The sequence below is a fragment of the Neoarius graeffei genome, chromosome 1 (genome assembly GCF_027579695.1).
Source record: "Neoarius graeffei isolate fNeoGra1 chromosome 1, fNeoGra1.pri, whole genome shotgun sequence".
NCBI classification, from domain to species: Eukaryota; Metazoa; Chordata; class Actinopteri; order Siluriformes; family Ariidae; genus Neoarius; species Neoarius graeffei.
The window spans coordinates 51310682-51335924 of NC_083569.1; the positions used below are offsets into that span (position 1 = coordinate 51310682).

Genomic DNA, 25243 nt, shown 5'->3' on the forward strand with positions numbered 1-25243 from the left:
TGCAAAACCTGCCCTGTACTGTCCCAAGTTGTGGAAACATTCCTCAGGAAAATGCTTCCGACAAACATACACCGTCTTAGGTAGACTCGACGGCGTATTATTGGAGTAAATAAAATTAAGCCACTGCGTCTTCAGGGGCTCTCCCGTCGGCAGTAAAAACAGACTCTTTTCTGTGTTGTCACATCCATGTACAGCGCAACTTCCATGTTTGGTGGCAACTTTTGAGCTGGGCGGGCAATCCATACAGTGGGTGGGAATCCAGAGGGGGGGGCGTGGGGATCATCTCCCTTGCTGACGTAGGCAAGGGAAGAGTTTATCAACGCACCGTTTTGACGCGCCATTCTCAAATGTTGGGCAGAGTTTGGTTTACACATTATGAAATTTCTAGCCACTGGGGTGACTTAAGAAGGTCAGAGGAACTCATTTTAACGTTAAAAAACCTCAAAGTGAAAATTTCATGCCATGGGACCTTTAAGAACACTACATTAGTAAAAGAGTAAAGCTTCCCTTTGCTCTTAAAACAGCCTCAATTCTTCATGGCAATGGATTCCACAAGATGTTGGAAACATTCATTAGAGATTCTGCTCCATGTTGGCATGACTGCATCATGCAATGCCTGTAGATTTTTCAGATGCATTTTCATGCTTCAAGTCTTGTTCTACCACTTCCCGGAGGTGTTCTATTCAATTCAGAACCAGTGACTAAGTCGTCCACAAAAGAACACTGAAGTCATCGTAATTCATAAAACCGGTGTGAGACCACTTTTGTTTAGCGACATGATGCATCATCATACTCGAAGTAGCCATCAGAAGATGGTAAATTGTGGCCATAAAGGGATGTACATGGTCAGCAACAATACTCAAATAACGCTGCGGAATTCAAGTGATTGTTGGACCAATTAATTCCAACCAAAGTGTGCCAAGAAAACATTCCCCACACCATTACACCACCTCCACCAGCCTGGACTGTTGACACAAGACAGGTTGGGTCCATGGATTCATGCTGCTGAAGCCAAATTCTGACCCTACCATCTGTGTGCCTCAGCAAAAATCAAGACTCATCAGACAAAGCTACGTTTTTCCAGTCTTCAACTGTCCAAGTTTGGCGAGACAGTGCTCACTGCAGCCTCAGCTTTCCGTTCTTGGCTGACAGAAACAGAACCTGACGTGTTGTTCTGCTGTTGTATCCCATCTGCCTCAAGGTTTGATGTGTTATGCACTCGGATGCTTTTCTGCTCACCACATCTGTACAGAGTGGTTATCGGAGTCACTGTAGCATATCTGTCAGCTTTAAGCAGTCTGACCAGTCCATGTTTACCGCTCTCAACAAGTTGCTTCCATCCATAGAACTGCTGCTAGTGGATTTTTCCCCCCTTTTATGGCACCGTTCTGATTGGCCGGTTTTGCATGAACGAGTAAATGTACAGGTGTTCCTAATAAAGTGTTTGGTGAGTGTACAATCACATTTCACGAAAATAAAAAGTAACACCATGTGTTTTTCTATTAAATACTGTTATGAGATTATTTTAAAAGAATAAAGTCATGAAATCTAAAAAGCACTCATGAAATATGTTAAACACACTATGTACAGTACCATAGCTGACATGTAATAGGATACGCAATCTGATGCAGGGCTATTACTAGGATAACGTACAAAGATTTCACTATAAATTCCCGTTCCATGCGTACCTGGATCAAACTGAAACAGAAGGGGGGAGGGGGTTGGGGGGCAAAACACTAAAAACTTACAAGAATGGCTCCATAGACTTTGTGCCCATCTGCTTTTACTTGTGCATTAGAGACAGAGTAATCATCCAGCACGGCTTGCAGATTCGCCCAGTAGGCAGGTAGGTGGGGATACAACACACGCTCTACAGCCTGGAGAGAACACAAACACACTCTTATACATGCACAGTTCCGTCTTACACACACCTGTATTAAACGTGTGAGCAAGGTACCTTCCAGCCGAGAGCATGCAAGCCAACCACAGCTCCATAGTGAGAACAGAGAGGACGCACTGGGTCTGACAGGACCTTCTGCAGTGACAACAGAATCTGACGATACAGTCCACTCACCAGATCACCATGAGTCCTATTCCCAAACAAATAAATTAAATTTAATTAAAAAAAAAAAACCCATAAAGCCATCATAATCAAAGTAGATAAATACATACCATACTAGAGGTTAAGATAAAACACACTGGACTGTATTCATACATGCACAGTGGTGCTTGAAAGTTTGTGAACCCTTTAGAATTTTCTATATTTCTGCATAAATATGACCTAAAACATCAGATTTTCACACAAGTCCTAAAAGTAGATAAAGAGAACCCAGTTAAACAAATGAGAGAAAAATATACTTGGTCATTTATTTGAGGAAAATGATCCAATATTACATATCTGAGAGTGGCAAAAGTATGTGAACCTGTGCTTTTAGTATCTGGTGTGACCCCCTTGTGCAGCAATAACTGCAACTAAACGTTTGCAGTAACTGTTGATCAGTCCTGCACACCGGCTTGGAGGAATTTTAGCCCATTCCTCTGTACAGAACAGCTTCAACTCTGGGATGTTGGTGGGTTTCCTCACATGAACTGCTCGCTTCAGGTCCTTCCACAACATTTCGATTGGATTAAGGTCAGGACTTTGACTTGGCCATTCCAAAACATTCACTTTATTCTTCTTTAACCATTCTTTGGTAGAATGACTTGCGTGCTTAGGGTTGTTGTCTTGCTGCATGACCCACCTTCTCTTGCAGGGTTCCTACAGGTTTCTTCAAGTGAAATTCAAGGCTTTTTAAGACCATTTATACACAAATTCAAGACCTAATTTCGCAGCTGATTTCACCGGCAAAGAAACAAAGTTGTGTTTGTTTCTCAAACAAATGTGAAAATGTGCAAAGGATGATGAATAGTGTAACCTTATTGCATCACAGTACTGGGTACTCACCGTACACCACCACAATACAATCACGTAACGTTCAGCAGACCACGTTTTATTAATGACACATTTCATAAGCATTACTTCACTCTCTCAAACAAGATCACTATACAAAAACAGACAGTCAACTCCTCAGTGCTGCACTCTTGGCAGCAATCGACTCTTCAAGGTTCAGTTTGTCTGTGCATTCCTGAAAGAAAAATTAAAGGTTGCCTTTGATTACATTACTCAAGACAGAGGAATTGATTATGTGCACATATGGTTAATTACTTAATTTGTCGTGTAGTGTTGCTTTTACATGATAAATCGAGTTTATCAATATCAATTGAGAAACATGTAAAATAATAAAAGGTTGTGCTTACTTTCAAACGCGACAGCAGGTCTTTGGCGGTGGAATGCCACATGAACTGAGAGCAAAGATATCTGGACCTGACCTGTCCCTCGTCCCAGAAGCGGACATGTACATCAAGCTGCTTTGTTTTCGTTACTTCACTCATGCTCTCATCGAACATCAACACAAACGGTGATTGGTTGGCTTTAGACACCAGCTCGTCTTTGATGTGGACCGCGAGACCAAACTTTGCGATGTAGGCTGTCTTGTCGGCACCGCATCTGAAGCTCTGAGCGATATCGGAGTCCGGGAACATACACCTTAACAACTCCGAGATACCCTCGTTCGAATTATAGGACTGATGTTGCGCAATTGTGTGTAGAGTCCACAACACCTCCGCTTTCATTGTTTGTGTAGACCCAAATGTTGTGCGCAGATCTACTCTTGCAGTCGTTACATGAGGGACTAGACTAGCAACGGGCTGGCTGGCATTAGCCATGCTAGGTAGTTGGCCAACGTTGACTGCCGCTTCGGCTGGCCGAAAAACACTGGCGATGGAAGGCGTTCGCTGTTTCTCTTTCATACATGCTATGTGTTTTGATGATTTCGCGTGCAATTCTAGCGCCTTCACGCCCATTGTGCCGAGTTTAAACGCCCTTTTAGGGGGCGCTGTTGAGCAGGATATGGAGTAAGACACGCTTTGGGAAGCTCTGCCAAAATCTAAGTTTAAAATTGTATTTGAAGCGCTTTATACTTCTCATATTGGTCGACTGAAGTCACGTACATGTGGCCAGTGAGCTGATCTGTATTTTATGTCAATGGCGAGGAACCTACGACAATATTCTTACACTCCTGGGCGGAAAACGGCTAATAGCAAACAAGCTAGCATGGAAGATCTCAAGACCGAAGTTCTTGCCTCTCTTAAAGATGACATCTCAACACTAATCAGGTCAGAACTAAAGGACATTCTTACTGGCGAATTCAGCGCGGTAAAAAGTGAAATTCAGGCTGTTAAGACTGAGGTCGTGAACAGTGTTTCTCGACTGCGCACCGACCTAGAAACGGTGACTACCAAAATGGCTGACATGGAGCACAGTCTGACAACGTGCTCAGACGATGTTACAACTCTACAAGCTACAGTCGAACAACTTCAGGCAAATGTGTTGGACTTGCAACAAAAATGCATGGACATGGAAGGCAGAATGAGGAGATCAAACATCCGAATACTAAACGTCCCAGAGGAGGCTGGAACGGGCGACCCGTCATTCGTCACACAGCTACTGAAGGAGGCATTCGATTTGGATAAAGACGTGTTGGTTGACAGATCGCATCGACTCGGAAGGGCTTCGTCATCAAAGAAATCTAAACCTACGCGAGAGAATAGCCCTACTGCAAGCCAGGAGAAGCCCCGGGCCATAATCGCAAAGCTCCATTATTATCAGGATTGTGTGGACATACTTCGCCGAGCAAAGGAAACAGGTGATGGCTTGCGCTATGGAGGAGTGTCTATTTCCATCTTTCCGGATTATCCTCCAGCCGTCGCGCGAGCAAGATCTGCGTTCAACGAGGTAAAACAGCTGCTGAGAGGCCGCGAGGATGCCCGCTACGGAGTGAAGTTCCCTGCCAAGTTATGCATCACTTTCAAAGGCACCAAGAAAGAATTTTTGGACCCGAGAAAAGCGATGTCGTATGTGAAATCGACAATACTTGTGGAAGACAGGCCTGTATCGTCAGAGTAAATGTTGTAATCATGATGACATGTCCGAAAGGTAGGCTAAAATCTATTTAGAAATTGAAAGTGATCGCGAGTGAGAGAGAATTACTGTAATCAATAGAACCACTGATGTTTGGACTGGCTTGATACAATGGACAGTCGACTTAACGTATTGGAAGCGCTTTTCATTACTGCTTAATTGGCAGAGCCCCCTGCTCGAGTTTGAGTTCCCCCATCACAAGCACATAGTCTATGTGTGGATTCCATTGTAAAGGGTTTAGTGTTCACCTCGTTCTAGGTGACAAGGGGAGGGACTTAATCGCACCTGATAATCCTTTTTTGTATGGTTTTAATGCTTATTTTTCTCACCTTTTTTATTTGTTTTTTTTTTTTTTGGAGGAGGACCTTTTTTTTTTTTGCACCAATATCTGGATACATTAATATGCTTTTATATAATGATAAATGGCTAACACACTGTTGAGAGGTAATACAGGATGCCCAGTTAACTTTGTTTCCTGGAATGTGAAATCTTTAAATCACCCTGTTAAACGCAAGAAAGTTCTGTCGCATCTCAGCCAGCTTAATGCTGGACTGGCCTTTCTCCAAGAAACACATTTACGTCAATGTGATCATAGTAAACTAAGAGGCACCTGGATAGGTCAACTCTATCATTCCAATTTCAACAGTAAGTCAAGAGGCACAGCTATTTTGATAAATAAGAATGTTCCATTTGTAATGTCAAAAGTGGAGGCAGATAACTATGGAAGGTATGTTATAGTTACAGGAAGATTATATGAAACCCCAGTTGTCCTAGCTAATATATACGCCCCCAACTGGGATGACGAGTCATTTTTTTCATCCTTTTTTTCTCGCTTGCCAGATATAAACTCTCTCTACCTTATTTTGGCAGGTGATCTGAACTGTGCCTTCTCCCATTTAGACCGTAGCTCAACTAGAATGGTCCCTCAAACTAGAGCAAGCCAAACCATTGATTTATTTCTTCAGACTTATGGGATTACAGATGTATGGCGCTTTCAGAATCCTAACTCTAGATGTTACTCTTTTTTCTCCCATGTTCATAAAACCTTTTCCCGCATAGATTATTTCCTAATGGACAACCGCCTTCTCCCCATAGTGAGTAAGTGTGAATATCAAGCAATTATTATATCTGATCATGCCCCATTATTGATGACATTGGATATACCAACCTCACAAGATGTTTATAGACCATGGCGATTAAATAATTTATGGCTCAGTGATCAATGCTTTGTTGACTTTATCTCATCTGAAATATCATCATTTATGGAAAATAATAAAACACCAGGTATGTCATCATCAACAATATGGGAGTCTATGAAGGCATATCTAAGGGGACAAATTATATCTTATTGTGCCCAAAAGAAAAAGGGTGAAACAGCATATCTTAAGAAATTAACTGAGGATATTTTGCATGTCGATAGGTTACTTGCTCAGGCGCCATCCCCAGACTTATATAAACACAGGCTCATGTTACAGACAGAATTCAATCTTTTATCATCTAAATATTACCAACCTTCTCAATAAATCACATCATAAAATTTATGAACACGGTGAAAAAATAGGTACAATTCTTGCACACCAGCTGCGCCAAAGGTCTGCAGCCCAAAGTATAACTGAAATAAGTGATGACAGGCAATAAGCATATCAACCACCTTGAAATTAACCAGACTTTCCATAGGTTCTATTCTAGGCTGTACAGTTCTGAATCACATCAGGATAAAAATCTGTTTCAATCCTTTTTTCACAATTTAGATATTCCTTCAGTACAGAAGCAAGTTGCCTCTGAACTTGATGAGCCATTCACTGAAGAAGAATTTTGCTTTGCTGTGAAAACTATGCAAAATAGCAAATGCCCGGGGCCAGATGGATTTCCTAGTGAATTTTTTAAAAAGTTTTCTAAAGAGCTAGCACCTCTTCTACTCTCTGTGTTTGAAGAGTCATTCACAGCTGGGTCACTGCCCCCAACAATGCGTCAAGCTGTTATATCACTTATTCCTAAGAAGGACAAAGATCCCTTAATATGTGGCTCTTACCGCCCAATTTCTCTTTTAAATGTTGACAATAAAATACTTGCCAAAATGTTAGCCTTGCGATTGGAAAGAATACTTCCATCATTGATATCAGAGGATCAGACAGGATTCATTAAAAATAGACAATTATCATCTAATGTACGTAGATTGCTTAATATTCTTTACAACTCCTCACCATCCAAAAGCAAAGAAGTTTTGATATCACTAGACGCCGAAAAGGCCTTTGATCGAGTAGAGATGGACTATCTTTTCTTTATTTTAGAACGTTTCGGGTTTGGACCACAATTTATACAGTGGATTAAGGTATTGTATTTCCTACCTATGGCAGTTGTTTGAACTAATAATAACCTCTCACCTTTCTTCAATTTACAACGTGGCACTAGACAAGGCTGCCCCTTGTCGCCCCTACTATTTGCTTTAACTATTGAGCCACTGGCAATTGCACTGCGTAGCAATACTGACATCAAAGGAGTGTTGAGAGGCGGATTAGAGCACAAGGTTTCACTATATGCCGATGATATGCTCATATATATGTCAGATCCTGAGGAAAGTCTACCTAAGATGCTGGAGGTGCTACATTCATTTGGTAGGATTTCAGGATACAAGGTTAACATGCAAAAAAGTGAACTTATGCCTATTGACCCCTCCTATCAGCTTACTACAAACCAATCATTTTCTATCAAGATATGCACACACAAATTTAGGTATTTAGGAATTTGGATAACACGTAGGTTTAAAGATTTATATGAAGCTAATTTTGCCCCACTTTTAAAAAGTCTAAAGACAGACTTAAGCCGCTGGAACCTCCTCCCGCTATCCCTAGGGGGAAGAATCACCGTTGTCAAAATGAATATCATGCCTCGTTTTTTGTTTGTCTTCCAATGCCTCCCCATTTTCTTAACTAAATCTTTTTTTGGAAATATAAACAAACTTATATCTGGCTTTATTTGGAATGGGAAAAATCCACGTATACGTAAAGAAGTACTGCAACGACACAAACAACATGGTGGGTTCTCCTTGCCCAACTTTCAATATTACTATTGGGCAACTAATATTAAAAACATACTTTTTTGGATCCACTCTGCTACTTATGAAAACTGCCCCAGCTGGTTGCAGCTAGAAATAGCATCTTGCAAACAGGTCTCATTACATGCAATAGCCTGCTCCAAAATTCCCCTTGCAGAGCCCATGTCCAAATTCTGCAGCAATCCCATTGTGAAACACTCTTTTAAAATATGGGCACAATTTAGACGGGCCTTCTCTTTATTTGACATGTCTAAGAATGCCCCTTTGGTTGGAAACAATATGTTTACCCCATCTATAAATGATAATGCCTTTAAGGTCTGGTCTGAGAGGGGACTGAAGACAATCAAAGATCTCTATGTTGGTGGGGTGTTTGGATCCTTTGAATATTTCCAAACACAAAACCGCATTCCTAGCACACACTTCTATAGGTATCTGCAGCTCCGTAGCTTTGTTTCTACACACTTTCCATCTTTCCCATCACCACAGACAGATTCTCTTTTAGATACATTAATCAAAATCCTTCCTCAATTTAAAGAAACAATAGGAACAGTTTATGGTGTACTTAATACAAGCAACTTAGAACAATTAACAGTGTTAAAAAGCAAATGGGAGGAGGAACTGGATACAAATATATCTGACACACAATGGCAATCCGCTCTCAAAAATATACATTCATCGTCAATTTGCCTCAAGCATGCTGTTATTCAATTTAAAGTCTTCCACCGGTTACATTGGTCCAAGACAAGGTTGGCTAGGATTATGCCTAATATTGATCCAACATGTGACAGATGTAAAGTTGAACCTGCTACACTCGTACACATGTTCTGGAGTTGTCCAAAATTATTTGAGTTTTGGAATTCAATCTTTGTGTTTTTGTCTAAAGCTCTGAATGTGGATATTGAACCCTCTCCATTGGTTAGTATTTTTGGAGTAGCACCTGAAGAACTAAGCGGCATAGGCGACTATGGTAAAATTGTTATAGCATTTACAACACTAATTGCCAGACGTATTATATTAATGAAGTGGAAAGACAAATCGCCCCCTACATTTAAGCATTGGATTAATGATGTAATGCAATATCTGACACTTGAAGATATCCGATTTCATATCCAGGGTAACAGTCTCAAATTCTGCTATATTTGGCAGCCTGTCCTCACTTTAGTGGGAAAGCTTGATTCTAATGACATTGTTATGTAGTAAATTCTATGGAAGTCCTCCTCCTCCTTCCTTCTTTGTGTATTCTATTCATTTATTTATTTATTTTTCATTATTGTTTTTTTTTTTTTTTAAATTTTATCTATTATTATTTATGTCATATTGTTTTTTCTTCTTGTTGTTGTTAATTACTTTGAATTGGGGTGCGACGGGGTTGGGAGGGTTGAATGTTAATGTTTGTTCTGTACTTAACACAAAAATAAAAAAGACTTGAGATAAAAAAAAAACGCCCTTTTACACACAGCAAAACGCCTCAAATACATTGCCATCAACAGGTTTTACCCACTCACGAAATGAAATATGATGCCTCCATGCCTCGTTAAACTTACATTTGCCCATTTTTCCATAGATAGGCCTATATGTAGGCTATATACTTTTCGTTTATACTTTTAGACTTAATTCTCCAGACTTTCCTTTAACCGCGCGCCAAACAAGTTCAGGGATGTGTGTTCGAAGAATTTTGCCCTCGGGGTGTGCGTGCGATAGCATGGTTCCGCCCACAGTTCCAGTTCCGCCACTTATTTACTTACTTAGGCCGCCGGTACATTATTTACCAAAATAATGGCGGTTAAGATATTAAAAAAAATAATGAGAAATTCTATACGGAGAAGTTACATACTGTGCACAGATTTTAAGACCTACACATTAAAATTCAAGGCTTTTTAAGGTATTATTTCCAAATTCTTAAATTCAATGCTTTCAAGGCTTTTTAAGACCCCGCAGGAACCCTGCTCTTGAGATTCAGTTCATGGACAGATGTCCTGGCATTTTCTTTTAGAATTCACTGTTCCATCAAATGATGGCAAGCCGTCCTGGCCCAGATGCAGCAAAACAGGCCCAAACCATAATACTACCATCACCTCCACCTTTCACAGATAGGATAAGGTTCTTATACTGGAATGCAGCGTTTTCCTTTCTCAAAACATAACGCTTCTCATTTAAACCAAAAAGTTTCATTTTGGTCTCATCCGTCCACAAAACATTTTTCCAATGGCCTTCTGGCTTGTCCATGTGATCTTTAGCAAACTGCAGATGAGCAGTAATGTTCTTTTTGGAGAGCAGTGGCTTTCTCCTTGCAACCCTGCCATGCACGCCGTTGTTGTTCAGTGTTCTCCTGATGGTGGACTCATGAACATTAACATTGGCCAATGTGAGAGAGGCCTTCAGTTGCTTAGAAGTTACCCTGGGGTCCTCTGTGACCTCACTGACTATTACACGCCTTGCTCTTGGAGTGATCTTTGTTGGTCGACCACTCCTGGGGAGGGTAACAATGGTCTTGAATTTCCTCCATTTGTACACAATCTGTCTGACTGTGGATTGGTGGAACCCAAACTCTTTAGAGATGGTTTTGTAACCTTTTCCAGCCTGATGAGCATCAATGCTTTTTCTGAGGTCCTCAGAAATCTCCTTTGTTTGTGCCATGATACACTTCCACAAACGTGTTGTGAAGATCAGACTTTGATGGATCCCTGTTCTTTAAATAAAACAGGGTGCCCACTCACACCTGAATGTCATCCCATTGATTGAAAACACCTGACCTCTAATTTCACCTTCAAATTAACTGCTAATCCAATAGGTTCACATACTTTTGCCACTCATAGATATGTAATATTGGATCATTTTCCTCAATAAATAAATAAATGACCAAGTATTATATTTTTGTCTCATTTGTTTAACTGGGTTCTCTTTATCTACTTTTAGGACTTGTGTGAAAATCTGATGATGTTTTAGGTCATATTTATGCAGAAATGTACAAAATTCTGAAGGGTTCACAAACTTTCAAGCACCACTGTACATCTTCATAACTGATTGTGGTTTTGATTATTTGTGCATTTACAAAATGTTCTGCTCACCTTTAACATTTTACTTCCTTTCCCAAAAGCTGGACTGGAAACAATTCAATTGCAGAATAATTCAATCCACATAGTCTGAGAGCAGAACCAGTTTCCAATAATTGTGTTCCACTTTTGTCTTCGAGAACACATTATAAAATGTGATGTGGAGCAGAAATTGGACAACTGTATTGGAGCAACTATAAAATACTTGTTCCCTCACCAACCTCTTTTTCCTCTCTCTATGTTAACGCAACACAAAAATGCAACTTGCCAGGTTATAGAGAAAATGCAAATCAACCACTCAAACTTTTCCCACAGGTGAAAACGCACAGCTGTACCGCTTACTGCTAGTGTTCATATTAAAAATTAGCATATCAACAATTACACGTTTTAGCTTGTTTACTGGAGCGTCCCTGTACCTGCTGCGATAGAAACAATAACATTAGAGCGAGCACATTAATATAAACCTGTGATTTGACTTCCAGTCTGAACTACTGTCAGAACTGTACTGATGTAGAAAATAAATGAACACATTTTGACTAATCAGAATCAAGACTAACAGTGTTATGGCATTATCAAATTGGTTTTTTTGCATATTTCTATTGAGCATGAAGCGGTATAATGTAAGATTTGTTAGCATTAGCAAGGGCACTCATTCAGTCTGCCAGTTAAATAACTCACAAAAGCTTTGATTCCATGTCATGATGTTAATGTTGCTACCCCATCCCCACCCACCAACCAATAACTTCCATGACTTCTCATGACTTATTTTAAAAGCAGTTGCTCAAATGGTTGTCATAGCAACAAAATGGCACCACTACCAAACCCTTGACTTCGGCAGATTTTGGTTCAGCATTTTGATTCTGAAACTGACTCATGGTAAAAACATGGATAACGGTTCAAGATTAGGGGTGAGCAATGCACTGTCAGAAAACACGACCCTTGTCTGTGTGCGTGTGTGTAAATGTATAACGTGAATGTGGTAGTAGCATATGATATACCAGAAGATGTGGCTGAGGAGCAGAGCAGCATAGTCCCTCAAGGTCCAGTGGTCATTTAGTGGATTAATAGAGGCAGCAAGTGGCTCCAGGATGCAATACATGACACTGGAGACCAGACTGCGCACATAGGAGCCAAGATACAGGTACGGGTTCTGAACCAGACTCTTCACCATGTGCAACAATCGGTTCAGCTGATCCAGATCATGACTTACAGACTTCACCTAATGGGAGTAACATGATGGTTCAGTAAGGTTAAATAAATAAATAAATAAAAACTCCACACAATCCTAGACCCTATTTAGTCATGACTTTTACTTCAAGCAGTAAGTGGAGACCTCGGACTGGCAATGTTTGGAAAACCAACCACGTCGTCAGAATTAGGGATGTTAACTGATGACTGTTTGACCGATGGTTGACCGAATCAACGTCAACCGGTTAAATTTTTTTTGGTTGTCGGTTAAAAAAAAAAAATCAATCATTTTGAAGCTGCCGATTTTGGAGTGGAGAACCTGGAATTCTGTGTTGTAAACGCTTGGGGCATGCCATGCGGTGTAAGGATGACAGCTGACAAAGCAGAAACACCCATTCAGTCATGTCCCGCCCTCCCGCCTCAGTTGAAAACAGCTGCCACTCGGCGAAAGAGAAAAAAAAAAAAAAAAAAAAAAGTGTAGAGACAGGCTTTTTAGCTTACAAATTACTATTCCGTTTTTTTTTTAAATTATTATTAGAAGGCACATAGAGTTTAGTCCTGCCTTGGCCAGTGCATTCTGAAAGTATGTTTCGGTCTGTAGCCAACAATGCATGTTATTGCAGATCATATCTCTCCACACAAACTAAAGGAGCAGATGCCGACTTTTGGAGGGAGAATGAAATGACAGCGGTGTCTGGAGGGGGAGTGACAAACGCAGCTTTTATGTCTGTGAGCCAAGTCGGTGACGGCTTCAGAGCAACTTCAATACCATGCAGCAATGGCGTGTTGATATTGGTAACGGCGTTATAACGATTGTAGCTAATTAATTAGATTACCCGGCGTTATAACAGCCTTTATTTTAACGCCGTTATTCCCATCACTGAATGTTATGTACTTCTTCTAGCACTTGACTTTATTTTCAACGCCATCATGGCCAACTGAAACTGTCTCTAAGCTGGAGCCATTTGTCCTCCGCTCCAATACAAACCCCTCGGCATCAGTGCCGCGTTTGACTAAATGTTTCGCGCTGTAGAAAAGGTAATGTGAGTGGAGGGCAGCGACTGGGACTGAATGTGCGGATGCTCGCGGTTAGATTTAGAATAGATTCTCATAATTCCAATTCTAGAATTTTAAACTCATAGGTTAACCGACTTTAACTGGCTAATGAGGCTCGGTGGTCGGTCAAGATTTTTTTTTTAGTTTTCGCCATCCCTAGTCAGAATAACATTATATATACACAGTATGAGTCAAAAGTTCGGACATGCCTACCCATTTATAGGTTCTTCTCTATTTTGACTATTTTCTACACTGTACAACAATACTGAAGACATCAAAACTATGAAATAACATCTGGAACATATATGGACTTGTGTTTTATTAAAAAAAAAAAAAACCCCACTATGTTTCCTATTTTAGATTCTTCACAGTAGCCGGCGTTTACCTTGATGCTTTGTACACCATTGGCACTATCTTAACCAGCTTCATGAGATAGTCACCTGGAATGCTTTTCAGTTAACAGTTGTGCCTCGTCAAAAGGTAATGAGTGCAATTTATTGCCTTCTTAAGGAGTTTGAGATCAAACAGTAAATCATAAAAATACAGTAAATAGCCCTATTCTACAACCGTAGTAATCCATATTGTCAAGAAGCGCTCAACTAAGTAAAAAGAAACGACATCCATCATTACTTTAAGACATGAAGTGACAATTTTTTTTTAAATTTAATTAGGTGTCCAAACTTTTGACTGGTATCGTAGTTAGTTAATTCACTCAACACATCAGTGAGTCCAAATTTCAGCCCTGCATAGATACCCCTTAACCACTACACTTTATACCAAATCCATTTTAATGGGAAAGGTCACATACCCCACTGATGACATAAACAAAATAAGGCAGGAGAGCAGCAATCTTGGAGTTGGACTGAAGATCCATTAAAGCAACCTGGTATTTTTGAAAGGGAGAAATTAGCTGAAGTTTTCATCGGAGCAATGTGGTTATTTCAAATCAGTCTTCATGTGGACAAAAGCTCATACCTTCATGAGATGTGGATCCTCTCCTAATATGGCTCTAGTGATCTGCTGGTAATACTTGAGTAGGTCATCTGACAGAGACTGCACAGCACTGGGGACTGAGGAAGAAAGACTAGTCAGTTATTAGTAAACCACATTCTATTCTTTCAGACCATAAAGGTGTCAAAACCGTTCTTCAGTAACTCTTGTGAAGAAAACCGAATTTCACCTGTGCCCTGAGGTTCCAGATTTCCTTTTCCATCAAGATAAGACACATGCACTGTCAAAGAAACATAATAGTCAGCACAAATCTAAACACCCTGCACAATCTTCAGACTGGGAGTGGTCAAAGGTGTTGTACCTCGCACTGTCGTCTCAGCACAGCCCTTGGGAATGTTGGTGGCAAGAGCCAATTCGACCAGGTTCACTTCCCGATCCTCAACAAAGAAAAGCTCGCCCTCTTTCAGAGGCCGGAATGGTACAGCATCTTGGGCACCGTAACCACAAACAACCTAAAAGAAAGAAAGAAAAGATGCATGAAACCAAAGGCAACACCTGAGCGATTTTATCAAGGCTGGCGTGATTTCACGGTCATCACTGAGGGTTTTTCCCTTTTCTAATAAATGTCAAATGTACAACCCCAATTCCAAAAAAGTTGGGACAAAGTACAAATTGTAAATAAAAACAGAATGCAACAATTTACAAAATCTCAAAAACTGATATCATATTCACAATAGAACATAGACAACATAAATGTCGAAAGTGAGATATTTTGAAATTTCATGACAGCAACACATCTCAAAAAAGTTGGGACGGGGCAATAAGAGGCTGGAAAAGTTAAAGGTACAAAAAAGGAACAGCTGGAGGACCAAATTGCAACTCATTGGGTCAATTGGCAATAGGTCATTAACATGACTGGGTATAAAAAGAGCATCTTGGAGTGGCAGCGGCTCTCAGAAGTAAAGATGGGAAGAGGATCACCAATCCCCCTAATTCTGCACCGACAAATAGCGGAGCAATATCAGAAAGGAGTTCGACAGTGTAACATTGCAAAGAGTTTGAACATATCATCATCATCATCTACAGTGCATATCATCATCAAACGATTCAGAGAATCTGGAAGAATCTCTGTGCGTAAGGGTCAAGGCCGGAAAACCATACTGGGTGCCCGTGATCTTCGGGCCCTTAGACGGCACTGTATCACATACAGGCATGCTTCTGTATTGGAAATCACAAAATGGGCTCAGGAATATTTCCAGAGAACATTATCTGTGAACACAATTCACCGTGCCATCCGCCGTTACCAGCTAAAACTCTATAGTTCAAAGAAGAAGCCGTATCTAAACATGATCCAGAAGCGCAGACGTCTTCTCTGGGCCAAGGCTCATTTAAAATGGACTGTGGCAAAGTGGAAAACTGTTCTGTGGTCAGACGAATCAAAACGTGTAGTTCTTTATGGAAATCAGGGACGCCGTGTCATTCGGACTAAAGAGGAGAAGGACGACCCAAGTTGTTATCAGCGCTCAGTTCAGAAGCCTGCATCTCTGATGGTATGGGGTTGCATTAGTGCATGTGGCATGGGCAGCTTACACATCTGGAAAGACACCATCAATGCTGAAAGGTATATCCAGGTTCTAGAGCAACATATGCTCCCATCCAGACGACGTCTCTTTCAGGGAAGCCCTTGCATTTTCCAACATGACAATGCCAAACCACATACTGCATCAATTACAGCATCATGGCTGCGTAGAAGAAGGGTCCGGGTACTGAACTGGCCAGCCTGCAGTCCAGATCTTTCACCCATAGAAAATATTTGGCGCATCATAAAACGGAAGATACGACAAAAAAAGACCTAAGACAGTTGAGCAACTAGAATCCTACATTAGACAAGAATGGGTTAACATTCCTATCCCTAAACTTGAGCAACTTGTCTCCTCAGTCCCCAGATGTTTACAGACTGTTGTAAAGAGAAAAGGGGATGTCTCACAGTGGGAAACATGGCCTTGTCCCAACTTTGACATGTGTTGTTGTCATGAAATGTAAAATCACCTAATTTTTCTCTTTAAATGATACATTTTCTCAGTTTAAACATTTGATATGCCATCTATGTTCTATTCTGAATAAAATATGGAATTTTGAAACTTCCACATCATTGCATTCCGTTTTTATTTACAATTTGTACTTTGTCCCAACTTTTTTGGAATCGGGGTTGTACACCAAATCAGCCATAACATTATGACCACTGAGAAGTGAAGTGAATAACATTGATTATCTCATTACAGTGGCACCTATCAAGCAGTGGGATATATTAGGCAGCAAGAGAACAGTCAGTTCTTGAAGTTGATGTGTTGGAAGCAAGAAAAATAGGCAAGACTAAGGATCTGAGCGACTTTGACAAGGGCCAGATTGTGATGGCGAGATGACTGGGTCTGAGCATCTCCAAAATGGCGCATCTTGTAGGGTTTTCCCAGTATGCAGTGGTTAGTACCTACCAAAAGTGGTCCAAGGAAGGACAACCAGTGAACCAGTGACAGGGTGATGGGTGTCGAAGGTTCATTGATTCACATGGGGTATGAAGGCTAACCCATAATGGTCCAATCCCACAGAAGAGCTACTGTACCACAAACTGCTGAAAAAGTTTATGCTGGTTAAAACAGAAAGGTGTCAGCATTAACTGGTGGTTAGTACCTACTAACTGCATACTCCACAAGATGCACCATTTTGGAGATGCTCAGACCCAGTCATCTAACCATCACAATTTGGCCCTTGTCAAAGTCGCTCAGATCCTTACTCTTGCCCATTTTTTCCTGCTTCCAACACATCAACTTCAAGAACTGACTGTTCTCTTGCTACATAATATATCCCACCGCTTGATAGGTGCCACTGTAATGAGATAATCAAATGTTATTCACTTCACCTTTCAGTGGTCACAATGTTATAGCTGATCTGATCAGTGTACATTATAACTGCACACTGCATTTGAAATATGTGAGGGACTCATGCTGCATAAATCCCTGCTGAAAAGTCCATCTTAGTCTGATCAGCCATCATCTGACAAAACACATTGCAGAGATCATTGTTACCAACTGATGTTATTTTCCAGCTTCCCCATTACCTGACTAATGCTGCTTTTCCACTACCAACGCGGCTGAGTTGGGCTGAGCCGTGCCGTGCTGAGTCGGGCTGAGTGGGGCTGTTGGAGTTGCATTTCGACTACAACCGCGCTGAACCGTGCTGGCTGGAAGTGGGTGGACACATTGGGTGGAGTTAGCGAAAGTGGGTGGACGTCACATGATGTCGTTAGGCGGCGCAAACAGTGACATCAGTGACCTTTTAAGCGGTAGTCTCACGACCCGGATAGTAAACAATAAACATGGAGGACATGGAGTCATTAGTGTTGCTGGTCTTGGTGCTGTGGCTTGTTGTCACCGACAACGCCAACAGGTACTGGCAAGAGCGTATAGATGAGGCGAGGCGCATAAGGCTTCAGAAATTCTCGTAATTCTTCTTCCGGGTTTACGGTGTTTACGGATCCCAGCGTGCTCGCGGGGCATGTGAGGACACTCCTCCTCACCAATCAGTGCACAGGGGAGTGTCTCCTCACGCCCCTAGCCCCACTCGGCTCGGTTTGGCTCGCTTCAGCCCCACTCCAAAACCGTGCGAGTTTTGGGTGCTGAGTCGGGCTGAAGCGAGCTGAGTCGCGCCGCTCGGAGGTAGTCGAAACACGAGCCATGTCGGGCTGAAGTGAGCTGAAAAAGGGTAGTGGAAAAGGGCCATAATTAGGTTAAAATAAAATCTAAGATTTTCTAATTGGTTTACTGTGTTATTTTCATAAAACCTCTCCCTGCTTAGATTGTTTTTTGGCAGCTGAGAACTGAACCAAGCTGGATTTTTCAGCAGGAATGACATTTGATAAACTTGATGCCTACAGAGTTGGGAATGTTTGCAAGTTTTATTTGTTTCAGACTGTCTGAACATATTTCTTTTGGTACTGGAACTTAAAAAGATCTCAATAAAACATTTGATTTAACATATATACACAGAGCATTTAACCAAAATCTCTCATATCCACTCAGATTCCAAATACTCATATCTTACTTTATGCAGATCAGTAGCACTTCTGCACAAAAAAAGTTATTTTCTAGGTATTTTCTAGACTGAAAAGGTCAATGGACTAAGCACATTGTACGAGTACAGAATCCCAAAAGTTGATTTTTTTTTTTTTTTTTTTTATTTTGTGCACACAAGTTAATTATCTTGATAAGATAATTCTCTCTTGTGCACATTAGGGCTGTGCGATGTCCCCTTAATTGGCATCGACGATGTTTACAGTGCAAACATCGTGATGGACGATCATATCATGGTGGGGGGGGGGGGGGGGGGGATTTTAATACCACATTATTAAATATTTTATTATTAATTATTATTACAAGTATTAGATACTCATCCGAGGCTTTGGCACGTAAAGAAAAAAAAAAATTCCATTGCGCTGAGAATTGTGATACTATTTCCCATAGCCTACTATCTCTTTAAATTTAGGCTACCTAATTTTTTATGTTTGATTACATAACAGTCCCCATGCCTTTCTCTACTTAAAACGCAGAATTCCATTATTTTGCTAACTACCTAATTAATTCCGTTACTCATCCGCGGTACTGGCACATATAAAAGGCCTCCATTCCATTCCAGTTGTTGGTGGCACAATGGCGCAAGAGCTGGTTGAGAAGAAGGGCACTACTTCGCCTATATGGCAATTTTTTGGATTTGAACCCAATGAGAGTGGAGAGCCAAGGGACACGATTAAAGTTGTGTGCAGGATCTGCTCATCTGTGATCAGCGCAAAAGATGGGCAGACGACAAATCTACACGAACACTTGCGTATTCACCATCCGAGAGAATATGCTACCTTGCCTGCACGTCCTGGGCCTAGCAAAAAGGGTCAGCCAACGATAACCTGGGCTTTTGCAAAAAGCACCCATTATAAAACTGACAGTGACAGGTGGAGGCAGTTGACAGTTGGGGTAACGCGCTACCTGGCCAAAGAGATGGTTTCCTTCAATACAGTGGAGAAGCCGGGTTTCAAGGCCATGCTGCAGACTTTTGATAAGCAGTACCAGTTGCCAGGTCGGAAATATTTCTCCAAGACGGCCATACCGAATCTTTTCAGTGAAGTCAGAAACACCATCTCCACAGCACTAGGTGATGTGGAATATTTGGCCTTGACAACAGACATGTTGCAGCTGGACCACATGATGCCCTACATGTCAGTTACCGTACATTACGTAGACCGAGAGTGGGCAATGCAGTCCAAATGCCTGCAGACGAGTTTCATGCCAGAGACACATTCAGCGGACAATTTAGAAGACGCACTGCGCGAGACACTTGCCGAATGGAAAATAGAGGAGAAAAAGATCGCCTGCATAACAACGGACAACGGGGCGAATATTGTCGCAGCCATCAGGCAATTGAAATGGCCGTGGTTAAGTTGTTTTGGGCACAATTTGAACCTGGCCATAACCAACTCGCTTGCGCAACAGAGGGCCAGTACAGACCGAGCGTTTGGAGTTTGCCGAGCAGTCAACACTGCGTTTGCGCACAGCTGGCTTCAGAGAAATGAGCTGCGCAAAGCGCAGGTGGAAATGAACCTCCCCGAGCACTCACTGATCACGGCAAGATATTAATCAGCTCTAACAATGAAAGACTAGTATTCAAACTATGAGAAGAAACTACACTTAAGCTATTACTCATTGTTTATTTACACCATATCAATTGAAGATGCATTTCGGCCTTTAGTGCGCACTTGAACGCGCTAATTTTTCCAGGTTATTAGTGTTTGAATTATTGCACCAGCTTTTAAAATCATGATTTAATATATATATATATTTTTTTTTTTTACACTGTCTTTACATTTGTCTTTACTGACAGGACTGTCCCACCCACTGGGGCTCCAAACAGCAAATGGTGGAGAGAATACTAGAGCAGGCACAAGCCATCAAACGCGTGTTTGCTGAAGACAAAAGCCGGCGCCCATTGCCCCAGTTGACCTGGCAGGACATAGGTGTTCTCGAATCCGTGAGCAACGCGCTGAGGCCAGTGGCGGACTTCACTGATATTCTTCCTGGGGAAAATTAAGTGATGGTGTCCTTACTGCTTCCCATGTTGGCGCATTTAGAAGGTGTGCTGGAGAAGCGGGATGGTGATTCGGAACTGACAGCCAACCTGAAGAGTGTTATCCTGCAGCAGATGCAAGGCAGATATGCTGAGACAATTCAGAGGATGCTGCGTAAAGCCACACTGCTTGACCCCAGGTACCGAGGCGACTATATGGAACCCCCTGCTCTTCATGCCACAAAATCTGAGTTGATGGAAGAGATGGTGACAGAGATCGTTCCGTCGCTGTCAGGTGCTACAACACCAGGTCCGTCACATGATGAAGGGGAGGAACCAGGTGACGGCGCTGCGGCAGTGCCCAAGAAAAAGAGAGGGTCTTTGGGCAGCCTTCTTGGGAAGAGAGCAGCAGCCAGAGCATCCACGCTTACTGATGAAGAAAAGTCTGAGGCAGAAATGACCATGTACCTGCAGGAAATTGTCATTGATGGGGGGAGGACCCACTGATGTGGTGGGAAAGGAACGAGAAAAGACTTCCATTAATGGCAAGATTAGCACGCAAATATTTGTGCATATGCGCCACCAGTACTCCATCAGAACGAGTGTTCAGCACCGCGGGTAGTATAGTTACCCCAATCCGCAGCTCATTAAAACCAGACAAAGTAAACATGCTAGTATTTTTGGCCAGAAACCTCGACATTTAAACATGGTGACCATTGCCTGCACTGTTAACCCATTAGGTTAAATTGCTTCGGACTGCCTGCGTTTTCTTGATTTTGATTATTACTATTATTGTTATTTATTTACTTGTTCTTGTATTAACGCAGGCTCTCGTTTTTTTAATCGCTGTTCTTTGCTAACTGAGTCGACTTCATGAATATTTGGTAGCTTTAATTTCACTGTAAAAAGTTAATGCCCGGCTACGTTAAACTTTGTGAGCGCATTTCGTGCTGCGCACGTTCCGGTTCTCTTCGTCTTGATCATTCATCTTTAAATAAATACATGTTTACAAAATCATGTTCATGACTATTTATTTTGTAGCATTTTTACAATAAAAAGTTAATGCCTAAGCCTGGTTAATGCCTAATGCCTAAATTAAATTGTGTAGGCTACCGTTAAGCGCATGCTTGTGCGTTCCTGTTAGACTTGATTTGTTCAGCCTACTGTATCTTTTCACGAATACCGGTTCACAGAATCACCTTCATTCTTCCATTTGGTTTGACATTATGGCTTAGAGTGGACCATTTTGTGTCTGAAAGTAGGCCTATTTACCAGACTAAAAAGTTATTTGACTTCTGCCGAAGTCTGGCTTCACTGCCGTTTGATAAGGTGCAATATTTCCCGACTGAAGTCATTAATAGTGGCTATTTGTTTGAACAACATGACAAATTTTACATTAAAAGTATAGTGTAGGCTAAAAAATGAAGTCAATTTATTATTAGTAACATACTGTATTTGTGTAACCACATGTTATGTTCACTAGCACGTCCCTGCCTACGTGAAGAAGTGGTAATAGGATATTACTTTATAATGATTTATATAATTATGTATTTATTAGGGCTGTAACAATATGCGTATCGAAATCGAGATACGCAGAGCCACGATCCGTATCGCGATACAAGGCAGAATCGCGCTACACCCTTTCAAACTTCTCCTCAGCCCAAAAACAGAGGCGCTTCCAAACTTCAATTTATGAATACTTTACTTTTTATTTAAATTACATTTTAAACTTACTTAAATTACTTTTTTTTTTAAATATCTATTAGTAAGTCGTTTTTTCGCCGACCTGCAACAATCTTCTGCGAGTCACGCAACGTCCACACTCGCCACTGGCAGAGCATTCATTTCTTTTAAGCGGTCGCCATTCTGGTTGCGACGCAGGGAGCGAATCTGTAAACAAGCAGCTCATTGGCTGGCTAGGTGTGCCACAAGCCAATCACAATCACTTGACCGGAAAGGCATGCAGTGCTGCCAGATTGGGCAGGTTTAGGCGCTTTTTGGCTGGTTCTGAACATATTTTGGGGTGGAAAACGTTAGCAATATCTGGCAACACTGAAGGCATGTCTGCTTGGGCGGAAGCCTTCTGCGGCAGTTACATTTTGACACGCGAGCAATGTTTCACCATAAAAATTCCGTAATTTCCATCTGTTTTCCGCGATCACAGAAAATCATTGGCCCTATGAGAGTGAGACAGTGAGAGAGCCATCCCCCCAAAAAAAATCTTAACGGATTTACACGATTTGGAAAAATGACTTTCAGAACCGAAAAAAACAGGAGCTTCCGGCTCAACAGTATTATTTTGAGAAATAAAACAATCTTTGGATATACATTTGTTCATTTTTGCATACATATTACTCATTCTCTGCAGTGGTCTGAATTATTTGTTATTAAATAGTTAATGTAAGTAAGTAAATGTTAATAAGTCAAATTTACTACTTTAAAAAAAACATTTTTAAAAAAATCGTGGGCGTATCGAATCGTGGGTCAAAAATCGCGATACGAATCAAATCGTGAGTTGGGTGTATCGTTACAGCCCTAGTATTTATATATGTTATATAATATTTATATATTAAACAAAACTAACTAACTAAACTAACAAAAAACTAACTTTTTAGGTTAAATAGGCCCAGATGATATATGCATGTTTATGACAGGAGGGGGCGTGGTATCACGATGGTGGCTGTCCATCGTGATGGATGACCACCATCATCGATGGACGATGGCATTGTCTATCGGCACAGCCCTAGTGCACATAGTAACTTGTTCCCACAAGATAATACGTTTGTGTGCACAAGATAAAAAATATCACTTGGCAAATCTTTAGGGATTCCATACATGAGAGTTATTCATCTTGCGGGAACCAGTTATTTACTGTACGATTGGCCGATGCTTTTAAGAACACAGGCATAAATTGCATTTATAGCTTTTAAAAGCTTGTTGATTTCTCAAGTATGTTTGCATGGTCGCTGTGTGCATCTGAAGTCATTAGATATTTGTGAATTTATAGCAAATTATTATCTTGGCCACACAAGATAATCAACTTCTGTGCACGAGACTTCCCTTGATAAGATAATTATCTTGTGCACACATAACTTGTGTGCACTTTAGGGGCTTGTACACGAGAGCTGTTTTGTGTTAGTTTACCTCAGTATTGCCCCGGAACAAGTTATTACCTGTATGATAGGCCTATGTTTTTTAGACCACAGGCATAAATTGCATTTATAGCTTTGAAGAGTTTGTTGATTTCTCAAGTAAATTATCTTGGGCATACAAGATAATCAACTTCTGCGCACAAGTTATCCACCTTGTGGGAACAAGACTATTATCTTGTGCACACCAGGTAACTTTAGGAGCTGGTATATGAGAGCTGTTTTGTGTTTGGCTGACCTCAGTGTTACTCCAGCGCAGTCCTCTATTGAAGTCCTCTACAGTCAGTTTTCGTCTCTTGGCGTGTCTCATAAACTGTGAGCTGTTCTGAGGAAAAGTAAGAGCATGTGAAAGTCATTATAAAAAAAATAAATAAAAGTCACTTTTTTTCCCCACTTGCCGGAAGTACCGTGTTCGTTTATGCTAACATGTATATAGGTGTGAAATTATTATTACAACAACACATTTTCTTCATCATCATCATCATCAATACACAATTATTACAATTAATTATTCTATCTGTGAAGATACTCAGTCGTCCAGGTACATAGTAATCTGTGGTTGGTAGAAGAGAGCAACTGGACTTGCTTGAAAAGTCTTGAAGACGTTTCGCCTCTCGTCCGAAAGGCATCCTCAGTTCTGTCTGTCTAATAGGGAGCATCAAGTATTTATCCTCTCATGGATCATAATAGAATCCGAATCAGAATGCTGATGGCTGCACTGAAGGTGGCTGATAGATGTCATAGACACCCACCTCTGTTCAGTGATGGTCGTTCCAGGTTGACAAAAAAAAAAAAAAGAACGATCCTCTCTGGCTAAGATGTCTGCCAGTTTTCTGGAAGTCCTCTCATGCTCCCACACTAGTCGAAGGGAACTCATCCCAAAGTGCGTAGAAACATATCTGTGAAGATACTCAGTCGTCCAGGTTGTGGACAGGTGTCTTTTATACTGATAACGAGTTCAAACAGGTGCCATTAATCCAGGTAACGAGTGGAGAACAGAGGAGCCTCTTAAAGAAGAAGTTACAGGTCTGTGAGAGCCAGAAATCTTGCTTGTTTGTAGGTGACCAAATACTTATTTTACCGAGGAATTTACCAATTAATTCATTAAAAATCCTACAATGTGATTTCCTGGATTCTTTCCCCCCATTCTGTCTCTCATAGTTGAAGTGTACCTATGATGAAAATTACAGGCCTCTCTCATCTTTTTAAGTGGGAGAACTTACACAATTGGTGGCTGACTAAATACTTTTTTGCCCCACTGTACAATACTTGACACATCATCTTCCATTATCATCCACCCTCTTCCCCTCTGTTTTCCCTCTGTGTGCGTGTAATTTTTTGTAAAGCGTCTTTGAGTGTTAAGAAAAGCGCTATATAAAACCAATGTATTATTATTATTATTATTAAATATTTATCAATACACATTTTTAGCATTATTATCATTGATACATTATTGTTATTAATACATTATTATCATTAATATTATTAGTTCTACTTTTATCATTATTTTAGTATACTATTGTCTACATATTATTATGTATTTACTATTTACCCCTATTTTGCCATTTGATTCTTGCTGGACCACAAGGGAAATAAGTGTTCTACACTTCCTTGTGTTATCCGTGTATCTTAATGTGCACTATATTTATGTATTTCGTGCATT

The 25243-nt window shown here is 40.9% G+C and overlaps 1 protein-coding gene across 1 annotated transcript in view; it reads right to left on the reverse strand.

Moving 5' to 3' along the window:
- Nucleotides 1-25243, reverse strand: part of taf6l (TAF6-like RNA polymerase II, p300/CBP-associated factor (PCAF)-associated factor) — a 28578-nt gene that overhangs the window by 2850 nt on the left and 485 nt on the right. The window contains exons 2-9 of the mRNA XM_060933847.1: nt 23819-23905; nt 14685-14835; nt 14553-14603; nt 14348-14442; nt 14181-14255; nt 12127-12347; nt 1958-2090; nt 1749-1877 (exon numbers count right to left, since the gene is read on the reverse strand). Of these exons, the coding sequence (XP_060789830.1) occupies nt 1749-1877; nt 1958-2090; nt 12127-12347; nt 14181-14255; nt 14348-14442; nt 14553-14603; nt 14685-14835; nt 23819-23905 (942 nt within the window). The remainder of the gene's footprint in view (nt 1-1748; nt 1878-1957; nt 2091-12126; nt 12348-14180; nt 14256-14347; nt 14443-14552; nt 14604-14684; nt 14836-23818; nt 23906-25243) is intronic.